We start from the raw sequence: 25,158 nt of genomic DNA, 5'->3' as shown, positions 1-25,158 counted from the left end.
CTGGCTTATGTTTTAATGTGCTCTATGGACGGAATCAAGCTATGTTGCCCAGGCTGGTCTCAAACTCCTGAACTCGAACGATCCCCCCACCCTCGAGCCTCCGCCTCCCAGAGTGCTGGGACTGTAGGTGTGAGCCACTGAGCCTGGCCTAGGAGGAGTCCTTTCAATTCAAATATGGTCACATCCTCCCTGCTTGGCCCTCTCCCACCGCTGGGGCCCAGCTGCTCTCTCTCCTCTCACTCCCCCACAGCCTTCCCCTGTCCCGCTAGGCCACCTGGGGGCCTGCAACCCTCTCGGCTAATTTAGCCATCAGAGCTCAACTCAGCCTCACATTCCCAGGGGACCCCCCCAAGACCCCTGAGGTGCCCCACACCTGGCTACTTCCTCTCGTTTTTCTTTTTTTTCAGACGGAGTTTCACTCTTGTTGCCCAGGCTGGCGAGCAATGGCACGATCTCAGCTCACCGCAACCTCCGTCTCCCAGGTTCAAACAATTCCCCCCGCCTCAGCCTCCCGAGTAGCGGGGATTACAGGCATGGACCACCACACCCGCCTAATTTTTGTAGTTTTAGTAGAGATGGGGTTTCACCATGTGGCCAGGCTGGTCTTGAACTCCTGACCTCAGGTGATCTGCCCGCCTTGACCTACCAAAGTGCTGGGATTGCAGGCGTGAGCCACTGCGCCTGGCCCTAATTTTTGTGTTTTTAGTAGAGACGGGGTTTCACCACGTTGGCCAGGGTGGTCTCAAACTTCTAACTTGCCATGATCTGCCCCACCTGGGCCTCCACAAGTGCTGGGATTACAGGTGGGAGCCACCGCACCCGGCCTCCTCTCATTTTGAGCTTCTGTAGGTGCCTACCTGCCCCCAATAGGGCTGGGGCGGGGTTGACTTTCCACTGCTCTCTGGGATGGCTGGGAGAGGCTGAGGACTGGACAGCATCCCCACAGATGGCCCCATCCTGGGAAGGCCCTGCTCTGGCTTCTCTAACTGAGCCAGGGTTGGGGGCAGCCCCATGCCCTATCCCAGACCCTCTGCAGCCCTGACAACAGAGAGCGAGTGTTTCTGGGGAGACAATGTCATCACCTCTCACCCCAACCTAAGCCAGCCTCTCGTTTGGGATGGTGTGAGGTGCAGGGCGGGATCCTGGATCCAAGCCAAGGGCGGCTTGCTCCACAGACCAGGTGAAAAATGCGGAAAAGGGGCGGGGGGGTGACATCACCCAGAAGTGCTCCACCTCTGGGGCAATTATCGGGGGCGGGGCGGGCCCCAGTCAGACGCAGGCAGCCCCAAAGCCTGAACAGGCAGGGCCGGACCCAGGTACAGACCCAGGTAAGAGGCCAAGGTCCGGAGGGGCCGCGGGCGCGGGACAGGGGTGACACCCCACGTCAGGGCACGTGGGTCTGCGGAGCTGGGGTCCCCCACGAAGGGTTTGCAGGACTCGCATCCGGCCTTAGGTGTTTATGGGTCAGTCTGTGGGTGAGCCAGTGGGTCCCGGGGGTCACGAGGCCTGGGCGGCTTTCAGGTCTCGGGGTGCTCCTCCCGGGGACCAGCTCCTCCGTGTCCCGGGTGGGTGTGACAGACAGGAGGACCCGGTGGGGAGGGGAGGGGCGGCTGCCCTGAAACCAGAGCGCCCTGTCGCGGGTACCCAGATCTACGAGGCTTCCGGCCTCCAGGCTCGGGGCCCTGCGCTCGGCCTACCCTGCACCCCTACGTGCCCCATCCGTGCCCACCAGGGGCGGACGGCGGGCGTGTGGTTTGAGGGGCGACGGCGGAGGGCGGGGCTCAGCGCGGGGGGCGGGGTCTCGGGCGGGGGCGGAGCCCCAGGGCACGGCCGTTCCCCGCGCGCCGCGATTGGTCCCCGCGCGCCTGCCCCGCCCCCTCCGTGAGCCCCGCACTTAAAAGAGCCGCCTCTGCGCCGCCCTCGTAGATTCTTCGCCTGCGTCCGCTGGGCCCCGGAGCTAGAACCGCCGCGGGACCCGCCGGCCCCGGCCAGCGAGCGGCGAGCCCGCGGCGCACAGAGGCCCGGCCGCCCCGGAGCCCGCGGCCGCCGGGATGTTTCCCCGGGAGACGACGTGGAACATCTCGTTCGCGGGCTGCGGCTTCCTCGGCGTCTACCACATCGGCGTGGCCTCCTGCCTCCGCGAGCGCGCGCCCTTCCTGGTGGCCAACGCCGCGCACATCTACGGCGCCTCGGCCGGGGCGCTCACGGCCACGGCGCTGGTCACCGGGGCCTGCCTGGGTGAGCGGGGAGGCCCGCGGGGCGGGGTGGTTCTCGGTGGGCGCAGGGCGGCCCCGCGGCGAGTCGGTGGGTGCCGTGGGGAGGGCTCCTGTTCGCGCCCCAACCCGCGAGGATCCACCCCGCGTCGCTGGCCCGGGGGCGGGGCCTGGCTTGTTTTGCTCCGAGGGTGCCGGGGCCGCCTCCGGGCGCAGAGGTTGCGGGGCGGGCGGGCGCAGCAGAAGCGGCTTCATTGGACAGAGAAAGCTCGTGGACGGGACCGTGAGAACCCGAGGAGGGACCTGAGCGCCCCCCCCCCCCCGTGGCCCGGGATATTACAGCCGGTGCCAGCGGTCGGTCACTGTGTCCTGGGCCTCCGCAGTTCCAGGCTGTTATGGGGGGCCTGGCACGGGGGTGGCCTCTGAGGGGCGTCTGGGAACCGTGGCCTGGTCCTTCCCAAGGCCCGGGAGGAGGAGCCCCGCTGAGACGAGGGTTGGAGCGAGGGGCTGCCCTGCCCTCTCCTCACACGCGGTGCCCTGTGGCCCGGCTCCCGGGCATGGCCCACCACTTTGGCACACGTCACGGGTGAGGGTGCTTCTGGGCTCTGGAGCCTGTGGTCAGGAGGGCGCGGGTCTCTGTGTGCTGGGCTGGCCTCGGCTGCTGACATCGGCTGCCGTGAGGAAGCGCTGTTTACAGCACACGACCTCAGGAGTCCTGGAACTGCTGCCCAGCTCCCAGCCTGCAAGGACACCCAAGATGCCAGGGGCGCCCTGCTCAGCAGGAGCCTGTCCGGCCTTCGCCCCTGCCCTCTTCCTCTGATCTTCGTCCTGGGAGGGATGGGGCTGGACCACAGAAGTGAACCCCCCACGTCCCAATAATTAGAGCCGTTATTGGAAGAGCCCCCTTCAGCCCCCTCCCTCTCACGGAGGCCTCAGACAAGCTCCCCTCATTCGGCCCCCTGGCTTCAAGACACATCAGGGTCCCTGCTACCCCAGCTAGGGATGCTTCTCCCACAGTGCCTCCCACCCTGCTCCCAACAAGACTCCAACTCTCAGGTGGTTGTGCTGAAGCCCCTAGTGTGGCAGGTGCTGGCTGAGAAGCCCCTGGCCCCACACTGCCCCACTCCTGACCAGGGCAATGCCCTGGAGGAGGGCTCAGACCTCAGCTCCTCCCCCAAGGTTCCTGACCACTCCTAGGGACTAGCCCCATGCTGGCCAGCACCCCTGGGCCCCAAGAGGAGTGTCTGTCTGGGTGCTTGCTCTTGGCTGCAGTGGGACACAGGTGTGCTTTCCTAGGGACTGGGTCCTGACTGCTTCTAGCCCAGCACCCCCTGTGAGCTGTGCCGTGTGTGCCCAGCTGGGCTTTGTGTGTCTCTCCCATCCCCCCACTGGATCTGGCCAACTGGGTGAAGGCTGAGACCGGTCAGAGTTGAGCGTCTGCCTGGTCCCCTGTCCTGGGCTGAATGCCACAACAGGCCCAGTGACTCATGGGGACAGACAGTTGGGAAATACCAGGCAGAGGGCAGGTCCTGGTCTCAGCTGACCAGCCTCTGCTGTCTTTGGTCCCATGGGAGGTGGCCAAAGTCCCAGCTGTGAGCCAGGCCCCGTGGGCACTGGGACTCCTCCAGGGTCTGTACGCCATGGAGCCCTGGGCACAGGGCCACGAAGGATGGTGGGTTCCTAAGCCCGGGAGCACTGGCCCCTAACCTCGGTCATGCTGCCCCAGGTGAGGCTGGTGCCAACATCATCGAGGTGTCTAAAGAGGCCCGGAAGCGGTTCCTGGGCCCCCTGCACCCCTCCTTTAACATGGTGAAGACCATCCGTGGCTGCCTGCTAAAGACCCTGCCTGCTGACAGCCACGAGCATGCCAGTGGGCGCCTGGGCATCTCCCTGACCCGCGTGTCGGATGGCGAGAACATCATCATATCCCACTTCAGCTCCAAGGATGAGCTCATCCAGGTGGGGGGGCCTGGGAAGGCCATGCTGCGGGGGGGCAGCTCGAACCCCAAGGCCCCTGCTCACTCTCTCGTGCTCTGTCCCTGCCCCAAAGGCCAATGTCTGCAGCACGTTCATCCCTGTGTACTGCGGCCTCATTCCTCCCTCCCTCCATGGGGTGGTAAGTACCCCTAACCCTGATCACCTTCCATGGGGTGGGATGTAGGATGAGGGACAGAGGAGGAGGCTGCCGAGCACCATCCCCTCAGGCCATTGCTCTGCCACTTCGTTACCCCACTTCCCCTGTCAGTCCCTGGCGTCCCTGACAGCCACCTCCCTGTGTTACTCAAGAAACAGGGCAGCTATGGCAACACACGCTTCCTGTGGCTCTCCGTCCCTGCCTGCCCCCCACCCCCCGCCATCTGCGATCTGCTCAGTGCCCCGGCTGGCCCACAGCCAGTGCCCAGTGGATAAAATGCTCAAATGAAATAGCCACTGAATGGGACGCTTGGTGGCCGGGTTGGGTGGCTGGCACAGCTGGCAGGCCCTCACGTGCAGCCCTGTCTGTGTGTCCTGCGGAAGCGCTATGTGGATGGTGGCATTTCAGACAACCTGCCGCTCTACGAGCTGAAGAATACCATCACGGTTTCCCCCTTCTCGGGCGAGAGTGACATCTGCCCACAGGACAGCTCTAGCAACATCCACGAGATTCGGGTCACCAACACCAGCATCCAGTTCAACCTGCGGAACCTCTACCGCCTCTCCAAGGCCCTCTTCCCGCCCGAGCCCTTGGTGAGCCCTGCTCTGGGGACTGGCCTGCCCAGCCTCTCCTCACTGGGCACCTTGAATTCTGAGTGCCCAGGGTAGGGTGGGAGTCTGTGCAGCCTCTTCTGAGGGCTGGGGGAAGCGCACAACTTTTCCAGGGGCAGACGACCCACCCAGCCTCTCTATCTAACCTCTCTGTCTAGCAGGTTCCATGTCCAGCCGCTCTCTCACTGCAACCTCCATTCAAGCAGTTCTCCTGCCTCAGCCCCTCAAGTACTGGGATTACAGGCGCCCACCACCACATCTGGCTAATTTTTGTATTTTCAGTAGAGACAGGATTTCACTATGTTGGCCAGGCTGATCTCTAACTCTTGACCTCAGGTGATCTGCCTGCCTCAGCCTCCCAAAGTGCTGGGCCTCTTTTTTTTTTTTTTTTGAGACAGGGTCTTGCTGGGTACGGTGGCTCACACCTGTAATCCTGGCACTTTGGGAGGCTGAGGCCAGTGGATCACGAGGTCAGGAGCTTGAGACCAACCTGGCCAATATAGCGAAACCCGGTCTCCTAAAAATGCAAAAAAAAGTACCAGGCACGCGCCTGTAATTCCAGTTTACTCGGGAGGCTGAGGCAGGAGAATCACTTGAACCGGGAAGGTCGAGGTTGTGGTGAATTGAGATCACACCACTGCACTCCAGCCTGGATGACACAGCAAGACTCTGTCTCAAAAACACAAAAACAGGACCTCACTCTGCCACCCGGGATGGAGTGCAGTGGGTTGATCTTGGCTCATTGCAATCTCTGCCTCCTGGGTTCAGGCAATTCTCCTGACTCAGCATCCCGAGCAGCTGGGATTACAGCCCTGCGCCACCATGCCCAGCTAATTTTTGTATTTTTAGTAGAGACGGGGTTTTGCCATGTTGGTCAAGCTGGTCTCTAATCCTTGACCTCAAGTGATCTGCCTGCCTCAGCCTTCCAACGTGCTGGGATTACAGGCGTGGGCCGCAGCACCCGGCCTCCTGTCCAGCCTTGATTTTTTTTTTTTTTTTTTTTTTTGAGGCGGAGTTTCGCTCTTGTTGCCCAGGCTGGAGTGCAATGGCGCGATCCCGGCTCACCGCAACCTCCGACTCCTGGGCTCAGGCAATTCTCCCGCCTCAGCCTCCTGAGTAGCTGGGATTACAGGCACGCGCCACCACGCCCAGCTAATTTTTTGTATTTTTAGTAGAGACGGGGGTTTCACCATGTTGACCAGGATGGTCTCGATGTCTTGACCTCGAGATCCTCCCGCCTCGGCCTCCCAAAGTGCTGGGATTACAGGCTTGAGCCACCGCGCCCGGCCACAGCCTTGATCTTGTTCTGGATCTAGGATAGGTTTTGGGGCTGGGGGCTGCGGAGGGAGGTGGCTGTCAGGGGGACTCCAGAAGCCGAACGGGGATGCGTGGGCCGCCCACTTCCATTTGGTCCTCCTCACTTGCAGGTGCTGCGGGAGATGTGCAAGCAGGGCTACCGGGACGGCCTGCGCTTCCTGCGGCGGAACGGTGCGCGGGACCGGCCGGGGTGGGCGGGCTGGGCTCGGCTCTGCTGCCTTCTGCTGGCTGACCAGGCCGCGGCCGCGCTGATTAACTGGGAATCCCTTCTCGTCCCCACCCCAGGCCTCCTGAACCGGCCCAACCCCTTGCTGGCGTTGCCCCCCGCCCGCCCTGACGGCCCAGAGGACGAGGAGGAGGACGAGGCCGTGGAGAGCGCCCGAGCGGAGGATCACTCGCAGCCGCCGGAGGAAGGTCACATCCTGGAGCACCTGCCCGCCCGGCTTAATGAGGGTGCACCTCGGGGACTGGACTGGAGGAGGGGAGGCAGGAGGGGAGGGAAGAGAGGAGGGGATGGTGAGGCGGGGAGGAAAGCCGAGCGGATCCTGGGCTCCCCTGCCTCCGCTGGCCGCCAACCTCCTGCCTGCCCGCAGCCCTGCTGGAGGCCTGTGTGGAGCCCACGGACCTGCTGACCACCCTCTCCAACATGCTGCCCGTGCGCCTGGCCACGGCCATGATGGTGCCCTACACGCTGCCGCTGGAGAGCGCCCTGTCCTTCACTATCCGGTGTGGGGGCAGGAGGGTCCGGAGAGGGGCCCTGGGGACGGACTTGGGGATCATCCGCACTTGGGGATCATCCGCGAGTGATGGTCACAGGGAAGGCGGGGTGGGGTGGGCGGTGCCGAATCAGGGCACAGACAGCCTCCGGTGGGTGGGCGTGTGGGCCTGGCCGAGCCCCTGAGCGCGCACTCGCCCCCTCCCCAGCTTGCTGGAGTGGCTGCCCGACGTTCCCGAGGACATCCGGTGGATGAAGGAGCAGACGGGCAGCATCTGCCAGTACCTGGTGATGCGCGCCAAGAGGAAGCTGGGCCGCCACTTGCCCTCCAGGTGAGCCGCCGACCGCGCGCCCACCTGCCCGTCCACAGCCCGCGGCGCCTTTGCCCGGCACTGAAGCCCTCCCTGCCCCGGCCCCGCCCCGCAGGATGTCGGAGCAGGTGGAGCTGCGCCGCACCCAGTCGCTGCCCTCCGTGCCGCTGTCCTGCGCCACCTACAGCGAGGCACTGCCCGGCTGGATGCGCAACAACCTCTCGCTGGGGGACGCGCTGGCCAAGTGGGAGGCGTGCCAGCGCCAGCTGCTGCTTGGCCTCTTCTGCACCAACGTGGCCTTCCCGCCGGACGCTCTGCGCATGCACGCGCCCTCCGGCCCCGCCCCCGCCCCTGCAGACCCCGCCCCTGCGGGCCTGCCCCCCTGCTGAGCGCCCCCTCCTGCAGCCCGGCCCCCAAGAGTCGGTGCCCTAGGGCTGCCTGAGACCCCAACCCCTGGCCTCGTCCATGACCACTGCGAAGTGAGGAGGAGGGGGCCGCACAGCTGCCGAGAGGGGGCCTTGCAGTGGACCCCCGCCAGCCACTCACAGCTGCACTGAGTGGGGAGGTTTGTACACCCCCCGCACCCCGGGGCCGCGGAGGCCCGCGCACCTGTGCCTTAGTCGTCCTTCCCGTGCCGCCCGCGCACCTCCCCACACATACTCCGAGAGCTCTGCAGCTGCTCTTCCCTCTGTTTTTCTTGTCCTGCTGAAAAGTCCGTGTGAAGAATTATTTATTTTTGCCAAAGCACATGTAATAAATGCCGCAGCCCAGTCTCTGCCCACTTCGCTTGTATGTGACCGCCGGCTTGCTGGAGAGCATGGTGGCTAGGCGCGAGCGCTCCTCAGCTGACCAGCATCTCCACAGCTGCAGGTCAGGGCTTCCAGCGTCGCAGTCCTGGGCCTGGCATGTGGAACGTGCCAGGCTGGCCTGGGCACCCCCTGCAGGCATATATGAGTCTGCTGCATTCCTGCCTACCCCCTGGCTAGGACCCATCCACACGACCCCCACTTTGCCCGGAGGCCTCCTGGCTGACCCTTGGCCACAGCCTTCTGAGAGCTGATGGAAATATTTGGGACCAAGATCCTTGGTAAATAAAACAGGAAACTGTTTGCAAAAGGTGTCACCTGCCCATCCACCACACAATGACACAGCGGGGTGTGTGGCTTTTGGGGTTGGACAGCTGTAGAGGCCAAGGTCCCTGAAGCTGAGCACAGAGAACCCGAGTCAGGGCACACACACAGCTGGCCCGGTGGGTGGGGGTGTGGTCCTCAGGGAGCCCCTGAGCGTGCCACTTGCCCCCTCCCCAGCTTGCTGGAGTGGCTGCTCCAACTTAGGCATTTGGCCCAAAGCTCTGTCCCCCACTCTCACAAGCCTCTCTGGCTTCATGCACACATGCTCTTGTTCCCCTGCCCCCCCTCCCCATACCCAGCCTCCTGCCAGTACACAGGGGTGGAGGGGGCTGGGATATGGAGGCAGGTGAGGTCCTAGCTGAAGGGGGCTCAGCACTGTGCTGGAGAAGTGGTTTCCTGAGAGCATACTCTGCATGGCTGGGGAGGCCACCAGAGGGGAGAAGGCCACCGCTCCTTGGTAACAAAAAAGGACCCATGGCCTGAGGCTGCTGGAGCAGAGCCCTGGACCTGGCTGGCTGTCCAGAGCTCTTAGCCCTGCCAGAGCCAGCCCCCACCTGCTCCTCCCAGAAGGCGTGGGGTGGCTGTGGTGGCAGCCCCCTGCCAACAATAACGGTTGGTTCTGGGATCCAGGACCGGGTGAGCCGGCCAGGCAGGTCCCTGGTGCGCCTGTGCCAGGGGCCAACCCCCTTGGTCTCAAGGTCCTGTCCCATAAGCCTAGCCTATTTGGTTCAGCTGGGTCCCAGGCCCCTTCGCTTGAGAAGCAGAGGCCTTGCAGCCCCCAGGATTGCTGGGCAGGATCATGAGGCCAGCCCTGCAGGTGGGTGAGGGGCCAGGCTGGGGCTGGGGCTGGGGCTGGGCCTGGGAAGGGCTCCTTGGTCTCCTGAGGAATTTTCTCCCCGGCAGGAGGGTTCCACTCGGGCCTCACGAAGCTCCTCTTTCCCCTCCTCCCCAGAGGGGAGCCCTAGTGAGGAGTGCTGGGAGGGGCTGCTGAGGTGGGACCTCCCTGTGCCCCAGCTGGTTCACTGAATACTGCTCAGTTCGACATTTTCTAGCGTTACATGTTGACTGTTTTTGTTGTGAGCTGGAGTCGCGCTCGGTTGCCCAGGCTGGAGTGCAGTGGGGTGATCTCAGCTAACAGCAACCTCCGCCTCCTGGGTTCAAGCCATTCTCCTGCCTCAGCCTCCCGAGTGGCTGGGATGGCGGGTGTGCGCCACTATGCCAAGCTAATTTTGTATTTTTTTTTTTTGAGATGGAGTTTCACTTTGTCACTCAGGCTGCAGTGCCATGGCTCGATCTCGGCTCACTGCAACCTCCACCTCCTGAATTCCAGTGATTCTCTTGCCTCAGCCTCTAGAGTAGCTGGGACAACAGGCGCATGCCACCGTGCCCGGCTAATTTTTTTTTTTTTTCAGTAGAGATGGGGTTTCACTGTGTTAGCCAGGACGGTCTCGATCTCCTGACCTGGTGATCCGTCCGCCTTGACCTACCAAAATGCTGGGATTTACAGATGTGAGTCATGGCGTCCGGCCATTTTTAGTAGAGACGGGGTTCGCCATGTTGGCCAGGATGGTCTCGAACTCCTGACCTCAGGTGATCGGCCCACCTTGGCCTCCCAAAATGCTGGGATTCAAGGCGTGAGCCGGCGCGCCGGGCCTACGTGCTTATTGTTTAAAAATTGGGAAAGTATAGAGAAGAGAGTAGCGCCTCCCCACCCCAGAGATAAACGATGCGAGTCTTTGGTCTGTTTCCTGCCCGGCTTTTTCCTGCACACACGTTTGGCGCCTTAAGTCGGGCTCTCCCGGACGGGAGCGGCCCCTCCCAGGCGCTGGTGTCTACGCCGCCCCCGGAGCCTTGTCCCTGCTCCAGGGGGTCCCTGGGTCTCCAGGGCACATCGCTGCTCCTCTGCTCGCTCAGGCCGACAGAGATCGGGCCGCCAGGGCAGCTCAGAGACGCGGGGACAGGCGACAGCAGCACAGAGCGGCCTCTCCCGGGGCCGGCCCAAGTGGGGGGTCTCGGTGCCCGTGAGGCTGCAGGGGTCGCTCCGGGCCCGGTGCCTCTGGCGTCCCGTCCGGGTCCCAGCTGGGGCGGGGCGCGCCCAGCGTTTCCGGGAGGAGGTGCGGCGAGAGGCAGGTGCGGCAGCGCAGCTCACAGGTAGGCAGGCGCCCGCTGGTCCCGCCACCGAGGCCCCTCCACCGCCGCCCGCCCGGCACCCTCTCCCGGCCGCCGTGGCCCGCGCCAAACCTGAGCGTGTCGGTCAGGGACTCCGGGTGCCCCTCGGGACGTGAGGCCGCTTGGGCCGGGGCAGGCTTGGCCTCCAGAGTTGCAGGAGTGCAGGCGGCTGCCCGCCGCACCCGGCCAGCCCATCCTCCCAGCTCCCTGGGGCCCAGCCGCCGTGGCTTCCGGCAGGGGTGGACCTTCGTTCTAGCCTGAAAGCTGGAGGCTGAGGCGACAGCGTGGCCTGGAGGCAATGGCCCTGGTCTCCCGTGTCCCCTTGCCTCACCTGCTCAGACTTGCTCTCTTCGGAGGTGGCCCGGCTAAGGAATGAATACGGGAGGACCCTGGGCGTGGAGCGAGGGGCCAGGATCCCAGCTTTCCGGTGGGGGACGGTGGGTGTCGCTGGGGAGCAGCTCTGGGAATCCGGGATGAGGACACTGTGGGAAGGACAGGTGGCCCTGGTTAGGGGGCGGGGCGTCCCTGCAAGGAGTTCTGGGACAGGGAAGGGCCTTAGTGATGGGGGGCAGGGGGGTTAGGTTTCGAATCTGAAAGTATTTCTGAGCAGAGCGTCAGAGGCGAGGGGCTCTGCCGGTTGGGACCTGGCCCCTGCACCCTGCTGGCTTAGTTGTGGGGAGGGAGGGGCTGGTGGGCAGGAGGGAGGAGTTTGCCCCGGCTGCCAGCTGTCATGAGGCTGGGCCACCCAGGCCCAGCCTAGGGGCCAAGGACTTGGTCAGGGCTGGCTGAACCCTCACTTGGGATCAGATCTCCAACTGCAGACTGACCCCAAGCCTGCCCCTCTCAGCTTTCAGGAGCCACTTTTCCCATCACCAGGTCTCCACCGGCCCCTGAGACTGCCCCCACCTCCAGCTTCCCATCCTGAACTGGGCAGCTCCTCCTGGGGCTCTCGCCTCTCCCTGGGTCCCAGCTTCCTGAGATGCCAGGCCCATCGGGGCAGCACCCACAGGCCCTGAGCCTATTTCACCCGCCCCAGTGACAGCCTCAGCCCCCTGGCCCCACCTTGCCTTCTGCCCACCTTCCCACCTGCTGCAGGGAGGGCCTGCAGCTGACCCTTCAGACACACTTGCACCCCAGCAGCTCCCCTCCCGAATTTCTTCTGACTCTCCCTTGGCTTCACAGCACCTGAAGGCCAGGCTGAGGCCCCCTGTTCCCATGGCCAGCCTGGGAAAGCCTGGGGCTGATGAGGTCCAGGAGGAGGAGGGGGAACTGGAGGGAGGCCGTGCAGAGCCCCGGGCTGCCATGCTGGAGCAGGCCCAGGAGCTGTTTCTGCTATGTGACAAGGAGGCCAAGGGCTTCATCACCAGGCACGACCTGCAGGTGAGTCCCTGGCCCTAAGAGACTGCCTCAACCCGGGGCAGACCTCAGTGGCTCATCCGTGCTGTCCTTCCCTGACCAGGGTCTCCAGAGTGACCTCCCCCTCACGCCTGAGCAGCTGGAGGCCGTGTTTGAAAGTCTGGACCAGGCTCACACTGGCTTCCTCACCCCCCGGGAGTTCTGCCTGGGCCTGGGTGAGCCTGAGACCCACCCATTCCCCACCGCCCAGAGGCTGGAGCACCCATGGGGAGGCTGGGTGCCTGTGGCCCCTGAGGGTTGCCTGCGCTCCTCCTCCCTCCAGGGCCAGTGCTGGTGTCTGTACGCCCTGGCGCCTGGGGTCCCCAGCTCTGCGGAGTGTGTGGAAGCTGATCTTCCTGCCGACTCCTCTCCTGTGCTATGCCCCGTGGGGCTGGGACCCGGCCTGCCTGTTCCCAGGCCAATAGGACCAGAACAAGGAAGAAAAACAGGAAACTGGGCCCTGAGAGAGGCCAGGATACTTGCTGGGAGGGTGAACGGGACGGAGCCAGGGCGGTGACCCACAGCCCCGGTAATGCTCGCTCCATGCCTGCAGGGATGTTTGTGGGGGTGCAGTCGACCCAGGGAGAACCCCCCGGCAGGAGTCCCGAGGAGACCTTTGAGTCGGGCTGGTTGGACGAGCAGGGCACGGGGGGCTCTCTGGACGAGGAGGAGGAGGAGGAGGAAGAGGAGGAGCGATTCCACACTGCGCTGGAGCAGCTGGGGGTGGCCCCCGTCCTGGGCGAGTGAGTCGGCGCTGGCCCTGCCACCCCGCCCTCCTGTTTCTCTGCCTGCTTGCTGTCTGCCCCTGTCACCCGAGTGCGGGTCCCGCACAGGCTCAGGCCCAGCCCAGCGTCAGCTGCGACACCCTGGGAGGGACCCGTCGTGATTTCCCGCAGAATTTGCATTTCAGGAGGCAGCAGCCAGGGCTGCAGGGAGGAGGGGCGGCGCCGGGAGCGGGGCCACAGACCAGCCCTGCCCGGGTACACACTCCTCACCGGCCGCCCACGCTGGGCAGCGGCGAAAGCGCTCAAGGGAGGGATGCTCTGCACGCGTCAAGCGCTCCTGTCGGGTCCGGGACCAAGGAGTCTCCAGGGGTTGCCGTGGGCGGAGGGGAGCCTGTTCCCCGCCTCTGCCAGCTGCAGCCTCAGTTCTCGCCCGCCCTCCAGGCAGCGGGCTGTGAGGTCGCTCTGGGCCCAGCTGCAACGCGAGCGCCCGGAGCTGCTGAGCTCTTTCGAGGACGTTCTGATACGCGCGTCGGCCTGCCTGGAGGAGGCGGCCCGGGAGCGCGACGGCCTGGAGCAGGCGCTGCGGAGGTGAGCGCCGGGTGGGGTCTGGGGGCCAGCGGAGGGCCTCAGGCAGCAGCAGAGTCGGTGCTGGGGGCCTGTAGCGCCGGAAAGTTCTCATCCAGGTCTCCCTGTCCCCCGAAGGCGCGAAAGCGAGCACGAGCGGGAGGTGCGCGCTCTGTACGAGGAGATGGAGCAGCTTCGCGAGCAAAGCCGGCGCCCGCCAAGTCAGGTGGGCCTCGGGCCCCGCCCTCCCGCCAGGCCCAATCCCACCGCGCTGGCCCCGCTGGCTCCGCCTTCCCCGAATTAACCCCACCCCGAGGGCTCCACCTCTGCGGGTCCCTGCTGCCCCCAGTCCAGGGAGACCCCGCTCCGTCCTGGCCCCCTCCCAGCCCCTGGCCCTCCGTGTGCCTCCTCTGCACTCCCGGGCGGCCGGCGAAGGCTCAGTGGTCCTCCGTGCGTCCCAGAACTTCGCCCGCGGGGAGCGGAGAAGCCGCCTGGAGCTGGAGCTGCAGGGTCGCGAGCAGGACCTGGAACGCGCGGACCTGCGGCAGCGGGAGGTGAGCGCCCGGCGCCTGCCCCGTCCCCACAGCCAGCCGTGCACGCTCCCCTGTGCCTCAGCGTCCCCGGCCCGCGGGTTGTCGGGAGCCTGGGCACGCGCAGCACCCCGGGGAAGAGGGAGCGTTCCTCGCCGGTCTCCATCCCTCCAGCTGGAGCAGCAGCTGCGGGTCCGGGCTGCGGAGCACCTGGAGGCGCAGGCCCAGAACTCCCAGCTGTGGCGGGCGCACGAGGCGATGCGAGCGCAGCTGGAAGGAGCGCAGGAACAGATCCGCAGGCTGGAGGACGAAGCGCGAGGCCGCCAGGAGCAAACCCAACGGTGCCGGGGAACGGGGCTGGGGCGGGCCCTGGGGCGTGTCCCAGGGGACGGGCCGACGGGCGCTCAGGTCTGCGCCACTTTGATCCCCACCTCAAAGTCCCAGCCCCGCTCTGTGGGAGGAAGGGTCTTCTAGGGGGTCCTGGGGCTCCCCAGTGGCCTTCCTGCAGCCGGGTCACCACCTCCCACCCACAGAGACGTGGTCGCCGTCTCCAGGAACATGCAGAAAGAGAAAGTCAGCCTGCTACGGCAACTGGAGTTGCTCAGGTACGGCCAGGCTCAGGCCGGCGAGGGAAGGGCTCAGCGGAGCCTGGGGGCTCCAAGCTCCCAACATTCTTGGCTACCACCCTGCTCCACTGGAAGTCCTTCCTTATGTCTGCCTTTCACCCCTCATGCTGCAGTCCCAGCCAGACACCTCTCTTCTGTCTGAGGGGAGTCAGAGCCCACCTCCCCCGCCTTGCGCTCCCTCAGACCCGCTCAGTGTCGGACTCCTCCTTCCCTAGGGAGCTGAACACGCGGCTTCGAGACGACAGGGACGCCTTCGAGGCCAGGCGGGCGGGCAGCAGCCGCAGGAAGGCTCTGACCACGGCCCGCCTGCCTGGGCCCACCTGCTGCTGTTGTTGCTGTTGCTGGACTCGGCCCCCGAGACGAGGCTCTGGCCACCTTCCCAGTGCTCGGTGACCAGCCCTGAGTGACTGACGGAGCGTCAGCTGGAAGCTGCGCTGGCAGGAGACTTGTCATGGGTGGGGGGATGCCTGCTCAGGATGCGGGCTCTCCCCAGGGGGCCCCAGGCCTGCCTGACCGAAGACATGAAGAACTAGCCTGGAGTGGTCAGGGGCCTCCAGTGGTCAGGGTCCCGTGTGCCCTCTGCCAGTCTTCATTCTGTCCCCATTCAGTCAACCCCATCTCAGTTCAGCAGAAAACCCCCGATCAAATAAACCCACTGCCTGCACTGCATCCTCCTGGCCTTCCTGCGTCTGGGAGCCGCAGCCTGTGTGTGCCCGTTGCATGGGTGGCCACTGTGCACGCGTGCCGTGTGGGTGACCACGTGGGCCTGCGGCACCAGGGCTGAGGTCCTTGTGTGTCCTCTTGTGTCCCTGGTCATACCCCCCAACGCATACTACTCATCAAGGCTGGAGCCCCACAGGGCCCTGCACAGTGTGTGGGTCAGGGCTCCCCATTGTCTTGCCCAGTCCTCATCTGTGTCAGTGATGAATGAGTTCGGGGGGCGGAGGGGGGGAGCCACCTCCTTCCTCACTCCCACTCTTGGCTTCCTGGTGCCGCCCTAGGCCGGTCCTGCCCTTCCTCCCTCACCTGCTCGCACCACTCCCAGTGGCCCCTGCCAGTATCTCTGGCTGCGACCCCAGGCCTGCCCGGGTCTCCGCAGCCTAGTGTCTCTCCTGCATCTGCCCACAGCGCCAGGCCCTCCCCTACCCCAGGCCGGCAACCGTTCTGCCGACCCCTGAAGCCTCTGGGCGGTTCCAGGGTGCGGAGAAAGAGATGGGGTTGGGCCCGGCCGCCACAGCGTGGGGCCTCTGGCTGCACTGGTCGCCGCCATAACTCCGGGCCCGCCTCCCGCTCACCTCCTCCGTCCCTGGCTAGGGTGGACCCTTGATGGGCTGTTGGCGCCCTCAGGGCTGCAGCTCGCCCGGCCCCCGCAGTGCGGGGTCGACCCCCAGCGCCTGCACCCACCGGCTGCCGCTCGCCACGCGGGTTCAGACTTGCCGGGCTTCTGCCACCGCGGGCGGGGCCTGCGGGCTGGGGCGGGGCCGGGGATGGGAAGGGGCGGGGACTGAGGCCTGGGGCGGGACCGGGGACGGGGAAGGGGCGGGGCCTGAGGCCTGGGGCGGGGCCGGGGATGGGAAGGGGCGGGGCCTGCGGCCTGGGCGGGGCCGGGGCGGGGCGTCTCCTCGCAGGCCCCGGGCTGCGCATTCTCCGCGCTGGGAGCCGCCCCGCAGCCGCCGCCGCCGCCGCCGCCGCCCAGGCCCGAACTCCGACGCGTGGTGGGTAAGTGAGTGCGCGGCGCCGGCCGAGCGGGGCGAGGGGGCCGAGGCGGCCGTGGGGGCCGAAGGTCCTGCGCGCCCCAGTACCCGAGGCCCCGCCGCAGGCGCCCGGGGAGCCCGGGAGGCCGCGCCCACCGCCTGCCCAGCTTCCTCGCAGGCCCTTCCGCGGAGGCGGCGGCGGGCGGGTGGGAGAGTCGCCTCCCGGGGCCCCGGACGGGCCTGACGACCCCCTTCGTCCCAGCGGCCCCGGGACGCCCAGCCTGGACGCCCCGCTCATTGTCTCTGGACACGGCCCCCTTCCCTCCGCCCGCGTGCAAGTGGGCGCGCCATTGGCCGCGCCGGGCGGGGTCGGTGACCTCATTGCAGTGCCGGGGACGCCTGGCTGGCGCGGAGTCCGGGGTCCCCCCTGTGGGGGCTCTCCCTGATGGGGCGCGGGCCGCCCGGGGGCCTGGTGCAGTTCCCGGGGACTGGGGGAGGGCCGGAGAGCTATTTCTGGCCGGCCTTGTCCCAGGCGGTTCGCGGGGACCAGGCATTCCTGGGAAGAGCGGCCACTCCTCAGCGGGTCGCCTGCGTCCTGGCGGTGGAGGCTGCATCTGTGCCCAGAACCAGCCTCCCCAGAAGGCTTGGGACCTCACAGCCAGGCCAGGGGCAGGTCCCCCCGGCTCAGTGGCAGGGTCTGCTCCTGCCACTCCTCGTGTATTAGGCCCCAGCTCCGTCACGGAGGGTGACTCTCAGCTCAGTGGTCAGGTCTGGACCCCCCCCAGCTCCATGGTGCCTCTTTCCCAGGCTGTGGCTGCTGCTGTTTGCCGGGGTGGGGAAGGCCAGCGATGGGTCTGGAGGTAAGGCCAGAAATGTCCTCTGCCTTGGGAGGCCAAGGCGGGTGGGTGACCTGAGTTCGAGACCAGCCTGGCCAACGTGGCCAAACGCTGTCTCTACTAAAAATACGAAAAGTAGCTGGCAGAGGTGGCAGGCGCCTGTAATCCCAGCGACTCAGTAGGCTGAGGCAGGAGAACTGCTTGAACCCAGGAGGTGAAGGCTGCAGTGAGCTGAGATCCAGGCATTTCACTCCAGTCTGGGTGATCAGAGCAGAAAAAAACAAAATCACTGGGCGAGGTGGTGGTTCACACCTGTAATCTTAGCACTTTGGGAGGCTGACGTGGGCGGATCACGAGGTCAAGGGATCAAGACCAGATTGGCCAACAGGATGAAACCCCGTCTCTACTGAAAATACAAAAATTAGCCAGGTGTGGTGGCAGGTGCCTGTAATCCCAGCTACTCGAGAGGCTGAGGCAGGAGAATGGCTTGAACCAGGAGGAGGTTGCGGTGAGCCGAGATCGCACCACTGCACTCTAGCTTGGTGACAGAGCGGGACTCCATTTCCTCCCCTTCCCCCACCAAAAAAAAAAAAAAGTAAAAAAGAAAAACAAAGAAATGTCCTCTGCCTTGCCCCACCCTAGCCCAGACCAAAATACCAGGCTTGGCCAGTCCTATTCTGCCTCCAGAATGAACCTCGCGCACTCTGGCCCTTGGGCCAGACCTGCAACCTGTGACCTGACGTGCCCTTGTCCCTCTAGCCTAGACTCCTGGGGAGCTTCTGTCCACCTGTCCTACCGAGGAGTCGTTCCCAGCTGGCTGTGGAGTGCTGGGCAGGGTGGGGCAGAGCAGGCGGGGCAGTTAAAGTCCAGGCTTGGCTGTGCTGTCTGGAAACGCCGCCCGGGGCGCTCAGCTGCTGTCTGCACCCCACCCCTCCGCTTTCTCTGAGTGGCCTCCTCCACCCTCACTGCAGGCCTGTAGACTACCAGCCTGTGACGTGGGCCCCTGGGAATGCTATGGGGGGCGGGCAGACCGGCCTGAGCTCACTGGAGGGACCTGCTAGGGCCTCCTCCCCCGGCTGTCTGCTGGGGTGAGTCAGCAGTGATGGTTGGAGGCCCTACATGACCCCCGTCCTGTCTGGGGTCACCAGGGCTCTATCCTGGCTGTACTGCGTGAGGCTCATGAGTCGCTAGGTAAGTGGCTCACGTCCTGTTCCCGTGGGGGCTCCTTCGCAGGCCTCCCAGGAGAGCGGCTGGCTCCACCCCAGTCCTGGGCTGGCTTGGGCATCTGTGTCCCCTCTTTCTAGCTGTCCTCCTGTCACGGGTCTGGTGTTGTGGCCCTGCTGACCCCTCCTGTGCCTCCCCAGCCCCAGGATGGGAGAGTTCAACGAAAAGGCAACATGTGGCACCGTTTGCCTCAAGTACCTGCTGTTTACCTACAACTGCTGCTTTTGGGTGAGGAGGCGTTGCCCCGTGTCCGTCCCCCGTCCTGCGCCACCCTCAGACCCAGGCAGACTCGGTGACCAGCACCTACTGGCTTGTAGCTGGCCGGCCTGGCCGTCATGGCAGTGGGAATCTGGACGCTGGCCCTCAAGAGTGACTACATCAGCCTGCTGGCCTCCGGCACGTATCTGGCCACAGCCTACATCCTGGTGGTGGCGGGTGCTGTCGTCATGGTGACTGGGGTCCTGGGCTGCTGTGCCACCTTCAAGGAGAGGCGGAACCTGCTGCGCCTGGTCAGCAGGGCGGAGGCCATGGGTCGGGGAGTGCGGATGGGGCCCAAGGGGGCTTTGAACCTGTGCCTTGCTGTGCTCACCTGGCCCAGGTTGGGGTGGGGCACGGTCCTTCCCCACCTGCCGAGTCCTATGGGTCCCCATATTCCTGCTAGATCACCTGAGGGAAGCCACCAGCTCCGAAAGCAAGCCTCAGGGAGCCTGGCAGCCCCTCAGACCCCACCTGGAGCCTGGAAAGCCAGGATGGGGGCTCTGCTGAGGTGCCCAGACACTAGGCCTCAGAACAGAGGTGTCCTTGTCCCCCCAGTACTTCATCCTGCTCCTCATCATCTTTCTGCTGGAGATCATCGCTGGTGTCCTCGCCTACGCCTACTACCAGCAGGTGAGGGGCCTGGGCAGGCCATTCAGACACAGACATGCACAGGTGGGGCATACACATGCTGATACACACGTGACTACCACCAGCCCCACCCCCACAGTGCCAGAGCTGACCCACGTGCCACTGGGCCCTGGAGGTGGAGTCTAGGTCTCTGCAGGGGAACATGAGGTCGGGCTGGTGTCCAGGGGATCCGGAAGCCCTCTCTGCCTCTGCCACACTCACTCTAGTCACCCCGCCCCACCCAACCTCCCCTCATCCTGAGGTCCAGCCCCAGCCCTTCCCTTCGGTGTGAGCCAGGCCCTGGGCCTCTCCCCTGCCATCCTGGGGCTCTGCCAGCCCCACCTTGGAGAGTCTTAGACTGAGGCTGAAGTTTCCTGCACCCCAACCCCAGCTGAACACGGAGCTCAAGGAGAACCTGAAGGACACCATGACCAAGCGCTACCACCAGCCGGGCCACGAGGGTGTGACCAACGCTGTGGACCAGCTGCAGCAGGAGGTGGGTGGGCGGTGCTGGGAGGGGCACATTCGTCCCCAGAGCCTCCCTGGACTCACCCCAGCCTTGTTCTTGATGCAGTTCCACTGCTGTGGCAGCAACAACTCACAGGACTGGCGGGACAGCGAGTGGATCCGCTCAGGGGAGGCCGGTGGCCGTGTGGTCCCCGATAGCTGTTGCAAGACGGTGGTGGCTGGCTGTGGGCAGCGTGACCACGCCTCCAACATCTACAAGGTGGAGGTGGGCAGGGGACCACCCTCTAATATCTACGAGGAGGTGGGAGACAGCCCACTGAGAGCCTGCACTGGCAGGGACCTGACTCACTGGGTGCTAGGGGGAGCCTGGAACACCCTGGAGGCAGTGAGGGCCATGGGACATGCCCCCTGGGCACACCTGCAGCCCCTATTGGGATCCCACAGGGCGGCTGCATCACCAAGCTGGAGACCTTCATCCAGGAGCACCTGAGGGTCATTGGGGCTGTGGGCGTTGGCATTGCCTGTGTGCAGGTGAGGGCCCGTGGGGGTGACGGTGACCTTGTTGGGGACTCGGGCAGGTGGCCCCGTGGCATCTGCTTACGTACGCCTGCTCGGCTCTGCACACAGGTCTTCGGGATGATCTTCACCTGCTGCCTGTACAGGAGCCTCAAGCTGGAGCACTACTGACCCTGCCCCGGGCTTGGCCACGCTGGAGGTGCCTTGCTGCTGCTGCACCCAACTACTGAGCTGAGACTACTGAGCGCCAGGGCTGGGCTCCCGATGCCTCCCACCCTGTGCTATCGCCAGGGCCTCTGGGGACCCAAACCCCAGAGGCAGCTTCAAGTGCCTTTTGCTGCACACCAAAGTCCGGAGGCCTGAGCCCAGCAGCGGGGGCGCTGGCTGTGTGATGGCATGGGGGGTGGGGTGGACACACCCCGCCTGGCGGTCAGAAGCAGGCTGGAAGGGGCCTTGGTGAGTGGGGCAGGGCCAGGTGTTCCCTTCAGGTACTGGGGTTTTGCCTTGTGAGCTCTGACCCTTGGGCCTGCACCTCTGCCCCTCCCGACTCAGGGCTCCTCTGCCCTGACAGCCAGACCCCCTGCACTTTCCCACCACTGACACCCCCACCCGAGATGCTGTGTGGTCACTGCTGTGCCTGTGTGGGGCGGGGGCTTATTCACTGCTGTGTCCCAGATGCCTACAACTGTCCCTGCCACATACAGGTGCTCAATAAACACTTGTGGAACAGACAGGCGAGCTCGATGTGCTGGGAGATGGTGGTCTGTCCTCAGGATAGGCACCCACTGTTAACATCAAGACAAAGGGCAGAGCCAGGAGAGCAAACCCCTCATGGGGCTCCAGAGCAGGGAGGCCTGATGGCAGGGACGGCGAGCACAGGCCTCACAGTGGAACTGAGCACGCAGGCTCCTAAATGGCTAGATGGTGTGCAGAGCCCCTGAGGGAGTGGAAAATGGTTTCCAAAGATGCTTCTGGCCACAGTGGGGAGCTGATGTGGGAAGGTGCAGTTTGGGGGCCATGCCTGAGTAAGAGGCGCTAGGCAGATGGGGTGGGGGCAGTAGGGGATTCACATGGAGGAGCTTATAATACCTACTGGGGGCCAGAGGGCAGGAGGTGCCAGGGCCTGGTCACTGTACCCCCCACTGCCCATGCCCTGTCTCTAAGGCTCAGAACTGTAGACCCCCAAGCAGACCCCACTCTCCTCCAGCAGAGGACACCATGCCAGGTATCTGGGCAGCAGGGCCATCTGACCTGGGGTGCTTGCTGGCAGCAATGCCTGGACATCAGGGCCACCTCCCGGCCCAGCTAGGGGCATCTGAAGGCTGGTGCTGCCTTCTCTTTTACAGGAACCTGGCCTATACTCCCTGCTAGGCTTGGGGGAGACCCTCAAGGTCAGGCAGCAGCAGGCAGGGGTCAGCAGGTGCGGGTAGCCGTGACCACAGCTGAGATTGTTCGAGCCCCAGATCTGGTTTCTTTTTTCGTTTATATAGCTGTTTTGAGAGTGTCACGCTGTTGCCCAGGCTGGAGTGCAGTGGTTCCACCATTCACTGCAGCAGCAACCTCCCAGGCTCAAGTGATCCTCCTGCCTCAGCCCCGAGTGGCTGGGACTACAGGTGCCAAGGCTGTACCAGCTCATTTATTACATTTTTTTGTAGAGATGGGGGCTCACTAGGATGCCCAGGCTGGTCTTCAATTCCTGGACTCAAGTGATCCTCCTGCCTCAGCCTCCCAAAGTGCAAGCATTATAGGGGGAGCCCCCTTGCCCGGCCTAGATCCTGTTCCTCAGATTCCAAGAGAGAGGGTACAGGAGCCTCTGTGCTTGGCCTCAAGAGCTCCCAGAACCCAGGGGCCTCCAACAGCCCCAAAGTGGAAGACTCTCCTGGCCATGCCTCCTTCAGGGGTGACTGGAACAGGCTGACCCGGGGCTAGCAGGGGTCCTGCCTGCTTCTCTGGGCTGCTGCAGTGTGAGAGTTGGGCCCAGTCCCGGCCCCTGACATCCTAGTGAGGGCTGGGACCTTGGTGGTTCTAAAAGACCTTTACTGGATGGTTCCTTCCAGAGTTGGGGACAGGACACAATCCACACGCTGCAGCCAGGCATCCCTAGATGCCTCAGTCTTGTGAACTCGGGGCAGGACGATCACAGCCCATGGTTGGCATGGCAGGCGGGCGGGCTCCGGCAACGTCACTTCTCTAGGGGCGCGTAATTGAGCAGCTTCTCGATGAGGTCCACGTGGGCCAGCAGCATCCGGCGGCAGCAGTAGCGCTTCAGGCCCAGGGCGTCCAGGGCATCCCTGTGCCAACGGGAGAAGCAGAGAGGCCGGCTGAGCTCCACGTCCAGCTTACCTGTGGGCACTGCCTGCTGGCCTCAGCCCCCTGCTACCGGCAAGGTGACCAGATCTAATCCGGGTGGATCGGAAGGAGCCTCTTCTCCCACCTACTCTGGCTGTACATCTGTGTGTATAACATATGTAAGAAATGTAAATAAGATGAATACAAGTGATTTGGGGGAGCTCAGAAGACCAGGCTGCTGACGTGCAGCTCCCCACATCCAGCACCAGCCACAGCAGGGTGGCTCTCCAGGGGCCTGCCCTTAGCAAGCCCTACTCTGCTGCTGTGGGGTCTTTCCTCACCTCTGCTTCCTTCGGTCAGGGAAAGACTGCTTCTCCAGGGAGCCGCCTCTCTCATTTCCAAGTCAATCAGAAGCTTTCCCTGGGACCTAGCTCCAGTCACTCTCAAGACCTCCAGAAAATTCCCACACGGATGGCTCCAGTGTGTGGAGACAGAAGCTTGGGAAAGAGGCAGCCACGTGGGAGGCCCCTGCCCTTCCTATCCCTGGGGAAGGGTCTGGACAGGCCGCTAGCCACTCACTCTAGCAGCCCACTCAGCCCGTCCATTCCCTTTCCTCATTCACAGGGCCAGCTGCACTGAGCGCCTATGGCAGGCTGGCACACACACACACCCAGGCTTCACATATGACCAAGACACAGTGGCCACAGGTCAGACTCCAGCAGGGCGCCAAGACTCGGGCACAGTGGCGACAGCATTACCGAGGGACAAGCGCAGGAGAAGGATGCCTGCCCCTCAAAGTCCGACGGCAAGGGTGGGCAGCCAGTCTGCCCTACATTTATTTTATTTTATTTTGAGATGGAGTCTTGCACTGTCACCCGGGCTGGAGTGCAGTGGTGCAGTCTCGGTGGAGTGCAGTGGTGCAATCTTGGCTCACTGCACCTCTGCCTCTGGGTTCAAGCAATTCTCCGGCCTCAGCCTCCCAAGTAGCTGAGTTTACAGGAGCCCAAAACCACCCACAATTTTTTTTGTATTTTTAGTAGACACAGGGTTTCACTATGTTGGATAGGCTGGTCTCGAACTGCTGATCTTGTGATCTGCCTGCCTCAGCCTCCCAAAGTGCTGGGATCACAGGCGTGAGCCACTGGCTCCGGGTCTTGTGTGTGACGGAGTCTTATTCTCTCATTGAGGCTGGAGTGGCATGATCTCGGCTCACTGCAACCTCCGCCTGCCTCCCGGGCTCAAGCTATTCTCTGGCCTCAGCCTCCCAAGTAGCTGGGACCACAGGTGCGTGCCACCGCGCCCCAGGAGTTAAGAACAAAACCAAGAGGGCCAGGCGCTGTGGCTCACGCTTGTAATCCCAGCACTTCTGGAAGCTGAGGCAGGCAGATCACCTGAGGTCAGGAGTTCCAGACCAGACCTGGCCAACGTGGTGAAACCCCGTCTCTACTAAAAATACAAAAATTAGCTAAGCATGGTGGCAGTCGCCTGTAATTCCAGCTACTCGCGAGACTGAGACAGGAGAATTGCTGGAACCCGGGAGGCGGAGGTTGCAGCGAGCGGAGATGGAGCAGCTGCACTCCAGCTTAAAAAAAAACCTCCCGGGAGCAGGGTCTCCCCAGGCTGGTCCGACTTCCGGGGCTCAAGCAGCCCTCCCGCCCTGACCTACCGAAATGCTGGGATTACGGGCCTGAGCCGCCGCGCCCGCCCGCCCTGGAGCGAGGCTTGCAGGACACGGGGTGGGCCTGGGAGCAGACAGGAGATCGGGGCGGAGGCCCGGGCCTTACTGCGGGGGACCAGGCGCGTGCGACCCGCCAGGACACCACTGGCTTGAAGCCCAGCTCCCCTCTCTCCCCAGACTTCAGGGAACAACGTTCTCCCGAGAGCAGGTCAGAGAGCGGAGCTGGAGCAGTTGGGCCTGAAGCTGCCCACGGGAGCGCCGGCCCCAGACAGCGCTGCGCCTCCCGCTCCGGCCCGCACCCTCGGCCGGCCCCAGTCCCCAGCCCCAGGCCCCCCGTCCCCGGCCGCAGCCCCAGTCCCCCGGCCCCCGGCCCCCGGTTCCCAGCCCCAGCCCCAGTTCCCCGGTTCCCAGCCCCAGCCCCAGTCCCAGTTCCCCGGCCCCGGCCCCCGGTTCCCAGCCCCAGCCCCAGTCCCCCGGTTCCCAGCCCCAGCCCCAGTCCCCCGGTTCCCAGCCCCAGCCCCAGTCCCCCGGTTCCCAGCCCCAGCCCCAGTCCCCTGGCCCCCGGTTCCCAGCCCCAGGCCCCAGTTCCCCAGCCCCAGTTCCCCGGCCCCGGCCCCAGCCCCAGCCCCAATTCCCCGGCCGCAGCCCCAGTTCCCCGGCCCCGGCCCCCGGTTCCCAGCCCCGGCCCCAGTCCCCTGGCCCCCGGTTCCCAGCCCCAGGCCCCAGTTCCCCGGCCCCAGCCCCAGGCCCCCGGCCCCGGCCCCCGGCCCGCGCCTCACCCCTCGGTGTATTCGGCCTGCAGGAGCCCCAGGTAGGCTTCCCACTTGTTACCGACGATCTTGCCACAGGTGAAGCAACGCACGGGAATAATCATGGCGGCGGCGCGTCCCAGACTACCCGGCGGGGCCCGGCGACACGGGAAGAGCCCCCCCCAGGCCCCGCCCCGGGAGCGTCCACTGTCGCGGGGGGACCGGCTCCGCTCGTTCTCCGCTGCCCCGCCCGTTCCCCCACCAGCCCTGGCGTCGTTGCCCACAGTTTCCGCCGGGATGAGCTTTCCCCGTGCGTCCCGGGGCTGCTGGGTCCGCGCGGCCCCGGCAGCAGCAGATGGCGACCCCCCCCCGCCCGCCG

General features: G+C 64.8%; 4 protein-coding genes across 12 annotated transcripts; 3 read left to right on the top strand and 1 right to left on the bottom strand.

Moving 5' to 3' along the window:
* The first annotated feature begins 1,271 nt into the window (after positions 1-1,271).
* PNPLA2 (patatin like domain 2, triacylglycerol lipase) lies at positions 1,272-8,072 on the top strand. Its single transcript, XM_009008751.5, has 10 exons — positions 1,272-1,328; positions 1,927-2,238; positions 3,940-4,172; positions 4,264-4,329; positions 4,731-4,940; positions 6,386-6,446; positions 6,561-6,728; positions 6,869-7,001; positions 7,200-7,322; positions 7,417-8,072. The coding sequence occupies exons 2-10, from the start codon at positions 2,052-2,054 to the stop codon at positions 7,688-7,690; spliced, it is 1,455 nt and encodes a 484-aa protein (XP_009006999.4). The 5' UTR covers positions 1,272-1,328; positions 1,927-2,051; the 3' UTR covers positions 7,691-8,072.
* Positions 8,073-9,156: 1,084 nt separating this feature from the next.
* Positions 9,157-15,109, top strand: CRACR2B (calcium release activated channel regulator 2B). Of its 5 annotated transcripts, none has more exons than XM_035263852.3 (11): positions 9,157-9,248; positions 10,940-11,037; positions 11,783-11,980; positions 12,060-12,171; positions 12,549-12,738; positions 13,162-13,308; positions 13,423-13,510; positions 13,746-13,838; positions 13,989-14,155; positions 14,348-14,419; positions 14,656-15,109. In XM_035263852.3, the coding sequence occupies exons 3-11, from the start codon at positions 11,816-11,818 to the stop codon at positions 14,831-14,833; spliced, it is 1,212 nt and encodes a 403-aa protein (XP_035119743.2). In that variant the 5' UTR covers positions 9,157-9,248; positions 10,940-11,037; positions 11,783-11,815; the 3' UTR covers positions 14,834-15,109. The 5 variants fall into 5 exon arrangements, with proteins under 5 accessions (XP_035119743.2, XP_035119739.2, XP_078197930.1 ...); XM_078341804.1 differs by lacking the exon at positions 9,157-9,248 and adding an exon at positions 10,291-10,582; XM_035263848.3 differs by lacking the exon at positions 10,940-11,037.
* Positions 15,110-16,102: 993 nt separating this feature from the next.
* CD151 (CD151 molecule (Raph blood group)) lies at positions 16,103-20,794 on the top strand. Of its 5 annotated transcripts, none has more exons than XM_035263845.3 (8): positions 16,103-16,159; positions 18,335-18,422; positions 18,512-18,703; positions 19,008-19,082; positions 19,471-19,575; positions 19,654-19,812; positions 19,992-20,078; positions 20,175-20,794. In XM_035263845.3, the coding sequence occupies exons 2-8, from the start codon at positions 18,342-18,344 to the stop codon at positions 20,232-20,234; spliced, it is 759 nt and encodes a 252-aa protein (XP_035119736.1). In that variant the 5' UTR covers positions 16,103-16,159; positions 18,335-18,341; the 3' UTR covers positions 20,235-20,794. The 5 variants fall into 5 exon arrangements, with proteins under 5 accessions (XP_035119736.1, XP_035119735.1, XP_078197942.1 ...); XM_035263844.3 differs by having other exon boundaries at positions 18,275-18,422; XM_054241258.2 differs by lacking the exon at positions 16,103-16,159 and adding an exon at positions 18,045-18,161.
* Positions 20,795-21,529: 735 nt separating this feature from the next.
* On the bottom strand, positions 21,530-24,925 carry POLR2L (RNA polymerase II, I and III subunit L). The gene is made up of 2 exons (XM_035263846.3): positions 24,810-24,925; positions 21,530-22,354 (listed from the first exon to the last, which is right to left on the bottom strand). The coding sequence occupies exons 1-2, from the start codon at positions 24,902-24,904 to the stop codon at positions 22,246-22,248; spliced, it is 204 nt and encodes a 67-aa protein (XP_035119737.1). The 5' UTR covers positions 24,905-24,925; the 3' UTR covers positions 21,530-22,245.
* Between the last annotated feature and the right edge of the window lie 233 nt (positions 24,926-25,158).

Source organism: Callithrix jacchus, chromosome 10, assembly GCF_049354715.1.
Source record: "Callithrix jacchus isolate 240 chromosome 10, calJac240_pri, whole genome shotgun sequence".
Classification (NCBI taxonomy): domain Eukaryota; kingdom Metazoa; phylum Chordata; class Mammalia; order Primates; family Cebidae; genus Callithrix; species Callithrix jacchus.
This window is presented reverse-complemented; position numbering and strand designations above follow the sequence as displayed.

What these genes read in the sequence shown, in the direction of transcription:
- PNPLA2 (XM_009008751.5), top strand. Translation starts at nt 2,052, where the DNA reads ATGTTTCCCCGGGAGACGACGTGGAACATCTCGTTCGCGGGCTGCGGC. An exon ending in GCCCGCCCGGCTTAATGAGG is followed by an intron (nt 6,729 to 6,868) that starts GTGCACCTCGGG and finishes GCCTGCCCGCAG; the next exon opens with CCCTGCTGGAGGCCTGTGTG. An exon ending in GGCCGCCACTTGCCCTCCAG is followed by an intron (nt 7,323 to 7,416) that starts GTGAGCCGCCGA and finishes CCCGCCCCGCAG; the next exon opens with GATGTCGGAGCAGGTGGAGC.
- CRACR2B (XM_035263848.3), top strand. An exon ending in TCACCAGGCACGACCTGCAG is followed by an intron (nt 11,981 to 12,059) that starts GTGAGTCCCTGG and finishes TTCCCTGACCAG; the next exon opens with GGTCTCCAGAGTGACCTCCC. An exon ending in GGAGTTCTGCCTGGGCCTGG is followed by an intron (nt 12,172 to 12,548) that starts GTGAGCCTGAGA and finishes CCATGCCTGCAG; the next exon opens with GGATGTTTGTGGGGGTGCAG.
- CD151 (XM_035263845.3), top strand. Translation starts at nt 18,342, where the DNA reads ATGGGAGAGTTCAACGAAAAGGCAACATGTGGCACCGTTTGCCTCAAG. An exon ending in CCTACAACTGCTGCTTTTGG is followed by an intron (nt 18,423 to 18,511) that starts GTGAGGAGGCGT and finishes ACTGGCTTGTAG; the next exon opens with CTGGCCGGCCTGGCCGTCAT. An exon ending in GGCGGAACCTGCTGCGCCTG is followed by an intron (nt 18,704 to 19,007) that starts GTCAGCAGGGCG and finishes TTGTCCCCCCAG; the next exon opens with TACTTCATCCTGCTCCTCAT.
- POLR2L (XM_035263846.3), bottom strand. Translation starts at nt 24,904, where the DNA reads ATGATTATTCCCGTGCGTTGCTTCACCTGTGGCAAGATCGTCGGTAAC. An exon ending in CAGGCCGAATACACCGAGGG is followed by an intron (nt 22,355 to 24,809) that starts GTGAGGCGCGGG and finishes CCGTTGGCACAG; the next exon opens with GGATGCCCTGGACGCCCTGG.